This window comes from Falco peregrinus, chromosome 5 (assembly GCF_023634155.1).
Source record: "Falco peregrinus isolate bFalPer1 chromosome 5, bFalPer1.pri, whole genome shotgun sequence".
Lineage (NCBI taxonomy): Eukaryota > Metazoa > Chordata > Aves > Falconiformes > Falconidae > Falco > Falco peregrinus.
Window position 1 is genome coordinate 28,417,239 of NC_073725.1, and position 13,825 is coordinate 28,431,063.

Consider the following 13,825-nt stretch of genomic DNA (forward strand, 5'->3'; position numbering starts at 1 on the left):
CCAGCACATGTGAAACAGAGGAAGGTATTTCTATTCTTTGGCTTGATTTCCCTCCTCCCTCCACCACTTCTAATTCTATGGGATTTTAGACCAACATAACTTTCAGAAACAAATTAATTCTACTCCAGGAGCAAGGCTCCATACCCAGTGTGTTTTGCACAGCTGTACAGAAAGGGAGAACTTTCTATACGCCATAGAGCGGTGTCCCACAGGAAATTTACTGCATAGTCCATTCAATTCATCTTTGCTTGTCAGAAAAAGCAGCACACCTTGTGGATTGACAGACACTCACTGCATACCTTTGTTCTCAATGAAGATTTATCACTCATGCTAAAACCTCTCCTAACCTTAAGCCAGTGAAAAGGAGACAGAAAGTAGATACAATTAAAAATACAAACCCGAAACAACTAAAAATTACATCTCTAATCAAATATTTCCTCTGGGCACTAGGCAGCTATTAGGTGATTTGGTGCAAGTTTAAGACGCCTCACAAAAGCCCTTTATCTCCAACAGTGCAAATGAGGTTAATGGACTCATTCTCGCTCTGTGATTCACTTTCTCTGTTCTGCTATTTTTGTTTTATGCTGATAATTGGAAAAAAAAAATGTGATTCTCTAGAGCTCAGTAGGGAAAGGAAGTTCACTTCTTTCCAAAAAACCAAATTCAAGACATTGAAAGAGAAGGAAAATAAAACCAGTGGGGAGAGAAGAATAGTTATACAGAAGGGTAATAGGCAATTAGCAGGCACACTCCCACATACACCAGCACACATTCACACAATCTGCAGAAATGCCTGATCTTAACACAGCTTCCTCTAACTCTTAAGCTTGAATAAAACATCCTTGCTGTATGTCCCTTGAGAGGTTCTTAGTAGTGCTGGGAGACAGCACAGGAGAGGTACAAAGGACAAAAAAACCCCAACAAACAAACAAACAAAAAAACCCCAAAACCAAGAAAGCTACTATAATAGTACTGAACATGATTTATTCTCTGACAAAGAAATCAAAAAAAGCCTCTTGTGAGTTACTTACCATTTTTAAAAGCTAGAAAAGTTAGTTCTATGGGCAGAAGTCACAAAAGATTCTGATTTCCACATCTCCTTTATTCAAATACTGCTGTACATGTGGTAAAACTCTCAGTTTGGTGGTCAGTGAAAATGCATTTTTATTTAATGGAATGAATAAACTAAGCAACCTGCTCCTGCAACCTGCTCTAGGTGAACCTGCTTTAGCGGAGGGTTGGACTGGATGATCTCCAGAGGTCCCTTCCCACCTTGACCATTCTGTGATTCTCTGAATAACCAGAACACACTTAGGAACTAGTTTTGAGGGAAACTCATCAGTGTCCGTCAGGTCTGGCTCCTCTAAAAGGCCAACTTTCTCAAAATGGTAGCTGGAAGCTGCTAATAGGCAGGGAGGTTGACTAACCAGGCTCAGTATAGTACTCAGTGTCCAAACAAGCTATTCTGTTGTTAATGTCTTCGGTGTCTGCAGTGTTCAGCTTGCCTTTACTGTTCATTTGCATGCACAGAGGGAGGGCACACTCTGGCTTACAGGCTTGCTCCTGCCTATGGCATAATTTCTAATGCCAGGAGCAAATGCACAATCATCCTACGTCTCTGCATTCCCCCTATTATTTATGTAGTTATACTGTACTGAGTCATAATCTAGTGCTAAATAAAATAATGTGTATAAAATCAAGGACTTTTTCAGAACCTATATTTGTTAAAGTCATCTTAATACTTCTGATTTGTCTGGAATGTTTCATTGTTACATTTGGCACAGTAATGTTCTCCTTGCCCACTCCATCTTTAATCCATTCCCAATTTTATAGATTACCTATTTTACTATATAACTAATATTATAGGATATTGCCAGTGCACAGTTATAACAACAATATATAAAAATGATAATTTTTTTCTAAAAAATAGACACAGTCTCAAAAATTCACATTCAAGTATGTGGTACTTCTCCTACAGTAAAAGATGTAGTAATTTTTACAGACAAGGTCTATCTTGTGTCTGCCTTACTTCAAGACAGTACCCATTTTATTGTAAATACTTTTCTCTTTAAATGTATTTTTGAGCAAATATTGTACTGCAGTGCTGCAATGCAACCTTTACATCTTTTCTTCAGCAAAGACACCACCATTGTCTATAGTATATAATTGCTATATTGACACCAGGAGAACAAAATACAAACACACACACACTTATTTTGAACTCATGGAAAAGGAAAGTTTGGAGAACAAAATATTTGCATACATGTGGTTATCTCTTTCAAACAAAAAATAGGAAAATTTAAATCAGAAGAGTGTTCAGAGCCTTCTAGAAATGCTGTATAAGTTCTCCAACCACAATTTCATTGGACTGAGCTTTCTCAGAATTTTCTAAGGTCAAGAAATACAGCAGTGGGATGGGATTAATATCCTAACATTGCTATCTTTAAAATTCATCACCTCTGCATCTGTGATAGATGCTTGATTTTTAATAATACAAAAGTTTAGTAGTCAAAATACCTGTAACTATTATATTCAGATCTCTAGCAAAGCAACCTTCTGGATTCCTTTTCACATTGAAAATCTGTCATCACCAAAGGGTCAATAATTATTTCTGCTAGCTGCCTAGCAGTTTGTAAAAAAAAAAAAAAAAAAGATATTATCACTGAATTCAAGAGGTGGTTGTTCCTTTCCTAACAAATTATACCTATCTGCAGGGGAAAAAAAGTATTTGACACTTTCTTATCTCAACTTACTCCTAACGAAACTAACAAAACCATCTTCTTAGATGACAACTACCAAATGGTGCAAATGTTTGAAGTTCCCCGCTGCTCTCACCTCTACATCCTCTTATTGCAAACATTATTTATTAACATCCAGAACATCGAGTGTGTATAAAGAATAATAAGGAGGATCATATACATATATAGGGAATAGAACAGAAATACCTTTTCCTTACAGGATGGAGATTGTGAATATATAGATTAGGTTTCTAATACGCATCCAGAAGACTGACTGGCTTTAAGTTGCAAGTAATCACTAAGTAACAGGCACATATATATCAAAAGAAGTAATATACATATATATATACATATATATATATCAACATTCATGTGGGAGCATACTAAAATAAATGTGTTCCACAGATCCAAGTGAGAAAAAAAGCCTCCTCAGATTCAGAGCTTGAGAGAATTAAAATGCAAAAGTACAATGCTGCAAATGCAGACTTCTTATTCTGAAATAAAACTGGACAAGAAGGTTTGGACACTGCTTTTGATATAAATTTAGAAGAGCTTCAGATTATAAGATAAATAAAAAACAAATCCCCCATATTCTGTGCAATGAGACTAGGTATTTGGGTGAACAGATGTGGGAATGACACTTCAGGGAATTCATGATTGACTTTCATATCCCACTGGAACAATATCTACATTCACACTTTTTTTTAATGGAAGGATGGTGGAACTGTAAAGTACAGGTCAACAATTATAAGACAAGCAGATTTCAGAATCAAGCTGAAATGAAAACCAATCAACCCATATTTTGACTGAGAAAGAGTATAAAAAATGCCTGAAGAAACTAGACAATCTATCCCTCACAACCGAAGAGTCAGAGGCAAAACACATTTCTGAAGAAATCAAAACACTCTCCAGGAATGTAATAATGGTCTGGTGATTTTACCTATTGAAATGAATAGAATTTAAGCACAGGATGTATTATGCATGGCACTTCTTTTCATTTTCTCCTATGTGTGTTGAATAACTTCATTTAATGAGAATGTCTCAGACTGTCCCAACAAATTGAAGGTACTATGTTTTGACAACTAATTTTCAAGCTTTAGCATGTGGCTAGGCTACAACTCCTCTGTGAGGCAATATACTAAAAAAAACTATTCAGGATATTAGCTGAGCTAAGGATATTGGAAAAGATGCGTGTTGCAGCAAAAGGAAGTTTGCCTCTTGTGACAGATTAACTTTAATTTGGTAATAATGAAATGAGAATAACCTTGAGAGGATTTTTTCTCTTTCAAATTAGGTTACTTCGTATGCCACAAACTTTTCTATCACTTGGGTAATGTTATGGCTATTTATAGTATCACATTTATATTTTATTTTGATTAGATATGCACCTTGTAAGTTCGCGAAAAAAAACCCACTCCATTTTTCAATGCTGATAAATTCTACTTTTAAAATTTGTGTTCTCTGCCTGAAGCTTTCATGTGCAATCTCACACATATGGGACACTTCAAAGGTACAACTTAACAACTCTTTTTTGATCTTAGCATTTGAGCTCACTGAGAATTCTGCTTGAACAAAGATTGGTGAATTGTTTTTAAAAACACATGGCTAGCGGTATGAAAAGTGATACTTATATTTGAGTTGAAACCCTTAATGACCTTCCCCCATAAGACAGCAGACAGCAGTGTATAAAAAATATTTGTGGTATGCTTAATAGGCTTCTTAAGATAGCAATTTAAACATGTATTTAAAAAATCCAAGAGTTTTGATGGCCTTTTTTGATTTTCATAAATGCTAACATAGAAAAGCAAGAGGGATAAACATTCAAGCTACAATTTGCAAGAACTCTTTTTAGTATATGGACTGTCAAGAGACAGAAATATTGAACAATCTAAGGCTTCAATTTATAAGAGCTTCTTAATTACCCATAATCGTGACAGCTCTTAAAGAAATCAGCAAAGGTTAAGACCTATCCTGAATAATGGTATTTTTTGTTTTCAGGATACCAAACATGAAAAGACAAATTTCTCTCTCTTCTGAGTGCCATTTAATTAAACTACTAATGGAAGATTCCCCTTTCAGAGAAAGGTCTCTGAAATTTCAGAGAAGACCTGAGAAATCACTCCAAGTCAGACTGACTCTTGTACAGAACTTCTCAGGACTTCTTTTGCAAGGATGACAAGGTGTAAAAAGAGTCTTAAAAGTGAAATTAAGTTTTGTATTCTACCTTTTGATGAGAAGCACCTAGCCACTGTAGCCGTATTAAGACCTATATGAATGAATTCAATTCTGAGCTTCTGAGCTCCATTATGTAGATTGAAAGACAACAGCACAGTAAGCAGATACTTGTTTTGGTACTTTCTTACCTCCAAAGAAATATTTCTCTCCAGTCTTAACCTGTAGAGGACTGTTTGTTCGAACAGCTGAAGCTTCATCGCCATCAATGGTGAGGACAGCAAAATTTTCCTTAGCTAGGAAACGGACTTCATGCCACTGCCCATCATTGAGACCAGAGCCTATGAGGAAAAAAAAATATTGGAACATTTTACTTAGTCCAATATTTATTAACTTTAAGTTTAACTCTCTCCCAGGCTCATTATGCAAGATTTAATGAAGGCTACTGCAAAAAATGAGATCATTTTAGTGTAATAATACGGCATTGTTATTAAAGAAATTATTAGAAAAAAATAATCTTATATTGTAAATACAAGCCTCGGAACTACCAAAGTGTCCATGCTGTCAGGTATAATTGTATGTAAATACAGATGTTATCACTCACCTTTCCCATCAAAAGGCCATAATCTACATTTTACTAATAAAGAGTATCCTTTAATTATTTCTATGATCAAGTTCAGAATGAAAGGATATTGATTAATCTGTTTAAACAGTGAGTAACAATCCCAAAGAGCACATTAACTCATGATTGCTGCCTTTCAAAAGCTAGATAGTTTCCAAGAAAAGGGAAAAATAAAACAGGAGGGGGAAAGGCTCACATGGGAGGTGAGTTAACAGCTAATCCTATCACTGGGATGTGGGGCTAGTCACAGAACATGAAGACATTGACAGAAAAGCACCAGAAAATGTCTGGTTATAAATTATGCCATCTTAGGAGAGCATCATCTTCCCAACACTGACTACAGTGAAGCTCATGGAACTTTTCATTCATTCCCATGTTTTAGAAACCCCACAGAATTTATATACTTTTTATATTGTTTCCAGCAGCTGGCAGGAAGCCAGTTTGCCTGGCACGTTAAGCTGTCATTGAAGAACTACAAAAGAGTACTAGTTTGTTCTGGTCATTACCATGGCAGGATGGTTTTGATGGGTCAGCAAGTAAGTAGCAAACACTCTAGTAAAAGGAAATTCCAAGTTGTAGCACCTCTTACAAGTGATGTTTCCTCCACCTAGACAAAGGTACTAAGTCACCTTTGAAAAATATCATCTGCCAAAATAAGCCATAACAAAATGCAATAAACTGTTTCTAAAATTGAGTGGGATGCACTATATTAGCAGAAATAGAAAGGAAGATCAACTTTCAAAACATTCAAAAGAATGTTACCTTTTATGAACAAGGAATTATATTCATGGCAAAGAGATAAACATGTAATGCATATTTTTTTCCCAATCCTTCCACACATTCATTCAAGATACATGATCAACTACTGAAATAACATGGAGTTACCTTGGAGAATACCTTGGAATATTCAGTAGTGTGAATAACAGTGGCAGAAACCTCTCAAAAATGTTATCAGTAAGAAATGTTTCTACCAAAGCTTGTTCAATCTAGCGTAAGAATAGATGAAAGACCTTACCCACTACACATGAGAAATTTTCTGTTTGCAAGCTCTTTTTAAATTTTCATTACATTTGGCAAACAAATTAAAAACAGAAAACCACATAATTACAACGCAGATAAAATTATTTTCTACTGACAATAAACTCAGAAAGGAAAGGAAGACACACCTTTCTACAGAGCTCCAAACCAAAATTGTTACTGCATGTGTAACTACAACCAAAGCTTGTCAGAACTTACATAAAATCCTAGTTTTCCAGCCTGAGGCGACCTAAGATTAAAAATATATTTCCATTTTTTTTATTGAAGTATTCAGTATTGACTTGAACTGAGTATGAATGACTAGCGACTTCTGGACAAAATAAAAACTAGGCTACTAAAGCAGGAGGGACAAAAATGCTGGCGTGAGCCGCTGGTGCCAGAGCGTGACTGGCACCTGCTGTGGGAAGGGGGCACTGAGGAACCACCACGGGGCTCTAGGCAAGAAGCAGGTGGTGGGAAGGTTGATCATCTTAACCAACCTTCTTCAACCAACTTTCACCAACCAACTAACCTTAACCAACCGTGACTAGAGAGATGGTGCCAGACCTCAAGGGGGTTCTGCCCCACATGCCCACCCACCGGCAGAAATGTCACTGGTTTCCCCTTGCTCCTGGATTGAATTTGCAGCGGGGTCTGATGGGGTTACGTGGTGAACGTCTCTCTCAAAGGTTTCACAGCACTAAAGTTCAAGACCGCTCCTCCTCGTGCTCTGACAGAATTTTTCGAGATCATTCGATAAATAGACAAAACCTTCTAGCCGCTTTAAATCAGAGTATGATTAGAAACACACAGATAAAACTTCCGGTGCAGGAGCTGAGACGCCAGCAGGGATGTCTGCTGGCCTGGCGGCCCCTGTGAGAGAGGACGCGGGGGCTGCCGCGGCTCCGGCGGGCGCAGCGCGGGAACAGCGCGGGAGCAGCGCGGCTGAGGCGGGGCCGGCGCTGATGGGAGCGGGGGGGAGCGGGACGGGGGCTCCGCCGTCCCCGCCGCAGGGGTTCCCCCGCAGGGGTTCCCCCGCAGAGCCGCCGGCGGGGCAGGGGCACATCTCCTGGGGGGCTGCAGGGAGCCCCTGGTGGAGCAGGGGGACGGTGTGAGAGGGCAGGAACAGCAAAGAGGGGCGGCTGTGACCCCCCCCTTTGCCTCTACCCTGCTCGGGTGTAGGAGTTGGAAGTGAGGAACTGAAGCTGAGCTTGGGGGAGGAAGGAGGAAAGGTGTTCTTTTCATTACTGTCTGTTTCTCATGACCTAAATCTATTTTAATTGGCAATATATTAATTCTCCCCAAGCTATTTTGCTTCCAGTAAGAATTGTTACGTGATCCCCATGTTTCCCTTGCTCCAGTCTTATTTTCTCCCCTTGTCTGGTGAGGAGGGGGAGTGAGAGCATGCCTGGGCCAGTGGCCGCTAGCTGGCCAAGGCAACCCCACCACAACAGCTGACAGAGCTAAAGACAGCTGATTACGCCACGAAATTGGAAGTTCACTTACTTTGCCACCCTCACCTGTTGAAGATACTCTTCCATAAAAGAACGAACTAAGAGTACTAATGAGAAAAGTCATTTAAATTGAATATTGCAGGAGGTGAAAAATACTTCAGTTATTTTAATCTGTATTTTTTGACTGCACACTTGAGTCTGCTCAGTACACACAAAACAGAGTAGTTGCAATAGACGTGTTGTTCCTGCACAACGTATTTTAAATAACACTAGAACAGGGACTGGAACCACGTATGCAGGCTAAAGAGACATTCTCATACATCAAACTATGTAGCTATTACTGCTGCAAGCTTTACTCCCTAACCAGTCTTTATCAGAGTTCAGCTAGGAAACACTAGATGTACAAAAAGAGAAAAATTAATTCAGCTAGCTTCTCCCTGACCAAGTAGCCTAAATAGTGGAAGAATTAAAAAAAAAAAAAAGGGGGAGGGGGGGGCGGGAGAAAGAAAAAGAAAAGCAATGTTTCCATTACAACCAATTTGTGGATTGGAGTCTCTCTAAACTTTTTATTGATACTATTTGTCCAACTCAACATGGATTTTTGCACATCTTGCAAAGAGCCAAAACATTCTTTCTTAAAGCACAGGAACAGGTGATGCTATCAGCTGAATTAACAAGTGAAAGTGGTGCACAATATGCTAGTCTAATGAGTACACAGTTACTTCTAGCTGTCATCTGTGATATGCTCTCCTAGTGTGCAGTGAAAGGAAAACACCCCAAGTTCACCATCACCACACTGAAAAGCTGAATATTGCAATGACTCAGGACAAGAAGCAGGTGGAGGGAAGGTTGATCAGCGAAGAAGGTGGATCTGCTGAGCAGACCAAATAGAAATCCGAGCATGAGAAGAGCTGCAGGTTACCAACAAAAAGTAATTCCATGCATTTGTTGCACAACATATAGCAAAATATACTAAGAAGGTGCGTTGCTGTTTGTAAGCTGCTTGCTAGAGGCATGATGGATTTGCCTGGTATTTTCCCTGTATTAAAAATAATTGTCCCTGTAAGTTGCCATGGTTCCTGTCAGTCCCTGAAAGACCCCACCGTTTCTGCTTTATGAACTCTTCACTGTATTGACTACAAAACTATCACAAGTTAACGCTCTCATCTTCTTAGCTACATGTATTAACCATCCTTAAGGAGTTTTGCAGTACGGCAGTAACATTCCCAACTGCTCTGGCTCAGAGTTGCCACAAAAATTCAAGTGCAATTTTTACCTTTGCTTAGAAAACTTTTTACTGCTCCATTTCTACAGTGAGTTCACCTGTGAATGCTAATGAGGATTGCTCACTAACATTCAGCCTGCACTCACTATTGTCTTTACAGAATTGTGCTCCCCAGTGGTGTAACTAAAAGCACCTTTTATCTTTGCCACTGTTTTTATCTGCTTTTTATTTATATGTGTTTTAGAGGCGGTAGTGTCAACCCTTCTTTCTTAATGTGATAATGCTCTGTTGTGGGGACTTAAATTTTTTTGGGGGTACATGGTATATTCTCCCATAGGGGATAAGTTTGTACAGCTGCATGAGCTATTTTTGTTGTAATGTTTTACTGTGTGCCTCATATATATTGAGGAATAATTTCTGCTTGGACTTAAAAGAACTCAAGCTAACTGAGAACTTTCTGTAAGCCAAGATTCAAGAGTAGAATACAGCTCTTTCTATTAAAAGAATTTTCATCTGGAAAGTTTAGAATGAACAACACACAATGATGATTTCTCATTGCAGTATAATCTCTGCCATCTGAGCTGATACAGTAACAAAAAAAGAATGCAAATAAATTACGTAAGTTTCTGGTATACAAGTTGAGAAGAAAAGGAAACATACTGCTGCCACTACAAATTCCCTGCAGAGTTCTGGAAAAGCTGGTTTCATATGCAAATTAAATATGTTAATCAAATGCATTCTTCCTATCTAGGATTTCTATTTAAATGACATTATTTTAAAAGTAGGACTCTTGAGGTAGGCACTTTGATTGAACAAGAAGAAACAGATGTTTTGCTTATTACAGACATGGAAGAAAGACTAGATTAATGAATGCCAAAAAAGTACAAGAGTTTTATATATAATGGAGGACTTAGATAACATCTGGTTGAGTTATGCCTTGAAGAAGGCAGCTATAGTAGCAAAAATCTCACATTCTACAGTTAATTTTGTGCAAAAAAAAATCTTCCTGTAAAAGCTACTGGCCCATGCAGTGGCTATTAACAAGTGCCAGATTATACAGTCTGCTGATACACCTGGACAAAATTCTTTTTAATTCAACAACATAACGACGGCTACCTTAGAACAGAAATTTATCGTAATTTTGGTATACTGTAACCCAAAAGTCAGTTAAAGTAATAAAGAAAAAAACAGGGAAAGAAAAGTGTCATAAGCACTCCATGAAGCACTGGTACAATGTCAGGCTATGTGGCTGCATACTAGTCTTCCGTTCCTATTGTTGTAGTTAATATTTTATATTGTAGTTTCTTGTATATTCTTATTAGGAGATGAAACCCTCAATATTCAGGATGGGGACACTCCAGAGCAGAAACAGGGAGCAGACAAGCCTCAGAGATGCTGGGAGCAAGGAGGCTTTCCTTGGTATTCAGCCATGACTGTCTGTATTCCCTGTAATCCAGGAATCCAGAACCTCAATCAAAGTCTCTCTGCTGATGGCATGACCCACCTTGTCTGCGGCTGCAGGCAGAGGATGAGGTTGGTTTGTCACTGCTTTCACTGCAGCCCCCCAGCACCATGTTTCTGCTAAGGGTGGGGGTGTAGTTGCTGTTCCTGCCTAATCCCTCACTAATTCAGTACAATTTTGCACCAGGGTTTCTGACTATAAAGGAAACGAGCCCAACAATATTTTGTTTGAAACATTCAGCTGTATTCACACCATTAATATTCAACCAGAATAATAATTAAAAAAATCACCAGGATGTAATTGAAATAGCCATGCTTTTCTGTGTTTAGCTAATTATATTTTTAAACTGGAAAAGCAAAATCGCAGCTTTTCCTATAGTAACATTTTAGGCAGTTTATGCAATGAGCCATCAAACTATATAATCTGTTTCAGGATTTATGATTCAGAAAAGTCCTTTTCACTTTTAGGTTTATTCATTTTTCACCTATCCATCTGAACAGTAAGCTTAGACATTTGCAAATGCAGTCCTTGAAGGAACTGTAATGATGGAAATCCCTGTTCTCCAACAACAACAAAAAAAACCAGTTATGACAAATTTAGCCCTCATGTTTAAGCCTGAGGTTCTATTTAAGGTAAGTAGTTGGAAACATGCCAACATTTTGCCCACTGTTGATATTTTAGACTGAGTTATCTGCAAGTTATTGCCAGAAGAAAAATATGACCATGTAGCTTTAAATACATCTTTAGCCTTATATATATAGGATGTATTTAAAAAAAAAAACAACAACAAACAATAAACTAGTAACACCACCCCCAACAAAGTAGGTAATTTTCCTATTTCCGTAGTTAATACCATTGTGCAGTAAACTGAAAATACAGCAAATACCTATAACTACAATGCTGCAGACGCTTTAGAATAGTCAAACCTGTTCTTATAAAGGACTTGACTACTGGTGATTTCAATGGAATGGACCATAAACCAGGCAAATAATGGTCAAACTCATGATTTCTTTGTTCTGTCTTTTAAGGAAAACTAATAAAACCAGATGAAGGACTTTGCACTAGAATGACAGCAAAAATAATTCTAAGCTTAGACACTTGTAGAATCTCATGCAAGTGCTGAAACAATTTTAGCTTTTCAGGCATGGGCTTTTTCCTCTCCTCTCACTGCTATTCTCACATTCTTTATTCTCAAGGGGAAAAAAAAAAGTTATTGTGCCTTAGACATGAAAATATATACACCTGGTAACTGGAATCTCTATATGTGTTTTGGCTTGTTAATGAATGAATACACATTTTTCCATTGCCCTCTTCCTCTGTTCCAGTCCATATCAAGTCAGAAAGTGTTGGCTCTCATAATATGGTCCGATGTCCTGAAATTGCTCAGGATTTTGTACATGCTCAATAATTATCATATCAATGAACAGCTCCAGGATTAATCTTTACTAAGAAATAAGACTGTGGCTGCACATCAATTACTTAGTATAACTGTTCCTAACTTCCTCAAAACTATTTCCCGATCAGCATCTTGCTTTATCTGGTTTTCAACTGACAAAACTGTATGTAATTACCATACAGCATTGTGGCCTGTATCCAGATAACGTATCATCGTCTTTTAGACTTGAAAAGTTATCTACCTCTAAGAGTACATAGAAGACAATCAACTTACTTTACTTAAAACCACAAACATGCTAATGCAAAATTTGATCTACTTTTGTTCCAAATTATTCCAATAATCATTACCGAAACTGTTAATTTAACTACTCTTTATCCTACATACACATTTAATATAAGAAACCTCCATTTTTTTTCTAGAAAAGGGCTTATATTTCTATATTCTTTTTTTTTTCTTGTGAATTATAAAAAATAGTACATCTTAGAAACAGCAATATACTCGTAAAGCTGAGAATTCATTTTATAGCTTTTATGGTCACCTGATTTATACCTTTCTGTACCGAATTATTATTTTTATATACTCAGCATTTTAATATTTTGATTTATGTGAGCTAACTAAAAACTTTTAATCTTAGGAAATGTAAAGGAATTTATGTTATGACCATTATTCAGTCACATTTATCTATATTAAAAATATTTCTTTAGCTTTTTTTGAGGGAGGCTTTTTTGAATTTGAAGCCCTTCTGAATCACTACAATTATTTATAATATTTACTGTATATTTATTATTTAGAAGGCTAAATTATGAAAATAATGCAACAGGTAACCTACTCAGTGTTATCCTTGGACTAATTAAGTTCAGATACCTACAAAAGCATGACAGAGGTAGTGCCTATTCTTTGCACATTTATGCTGGATAAATAATACATTAAAACAAAACAAAACAAAACAAAACCACCAAAAAAGACCCCACCAAAACCAACTAGATATTCCAGACAGGGGAGGAAAGTGAATCTGTGAATCTGTAACTTTTCATTTTGTAACACTGAAGTATTCCGTGAAAAGGAGCATAGCGTAATTCTTATTTCCCTAGATTGCCCAACTTGAACACTTTCACTTTAGCTTAAACAGAATACTTAATTACAAACCAGAACCTGGTGCAGAGTCTTACGTTGGTAAGAAAAAGGAGGTACAAAAAGCAGAAAAAAAAATGTGACTAAAGGTAAATTGACTTTTTCTGACCAACAGCAAAAATAAAATCTAAGTTTGTTGAAGTGCCTGAGACAAGCTTCCTAGCTATGGCTCTGAATCAACGAGAACGTTTAAAAAATGCTTTAGTAGGAGATCACTCAAAGGTATAAAAGCTGTGCACATGTTGAAGTATTCTGCCAAATTGGGGCCTAAATATGCCTCAGACATTCAAAAACTTCTTTTGATGCACATTTTCTAGTAGTCATCAATGCATGATTAAGAGCTTGAAGCATATGATGGGGGAAGAGGTGATCGAGCTTTATCACCTTACCTGTGGTATACTAAAATAGCTTTATGTCGTTCATTTGGCAATACTTTTAAATCAGCACCTGTAACACCTTCATTATGCTCCTGTTTAGAAGATGTACATAGCTCTAGGGACAAGTTTTTCTGAAAGGAAATTCACATAGCAGCCCTTTTCATGTCTTAATTCTATTATACAAAAATCCTTTTTATGATTTTATCTTCATTGTACATATGCCTCATGCAA

General features: G+C 37.3%; 1 protein-coding gene across 2 annotated transcripts in view; it reads right to left on the bottom strand.

The window, feature by feature from the left end:
• Positions 1-13,825, bottom strand: part of CNTNAP2 (contactin associated protein 2) — a 1,162,992-nt gene that overhangs the window by 532,812 nt on the left and 616,355 nt on the right. For both annotated transcript variants that reach the window (XM_055806132.1, XM_055806133.1), the window contains one exon: positions 5,102-5,251. In XM_055806132.1, coding sequence (XP_055662107.1) covers positions 5,102-5,251 — 150 coding nt within the window. The remainder of the gene's footprint in view (positions 1-5,101; positions 5,252-13,825) is intronic.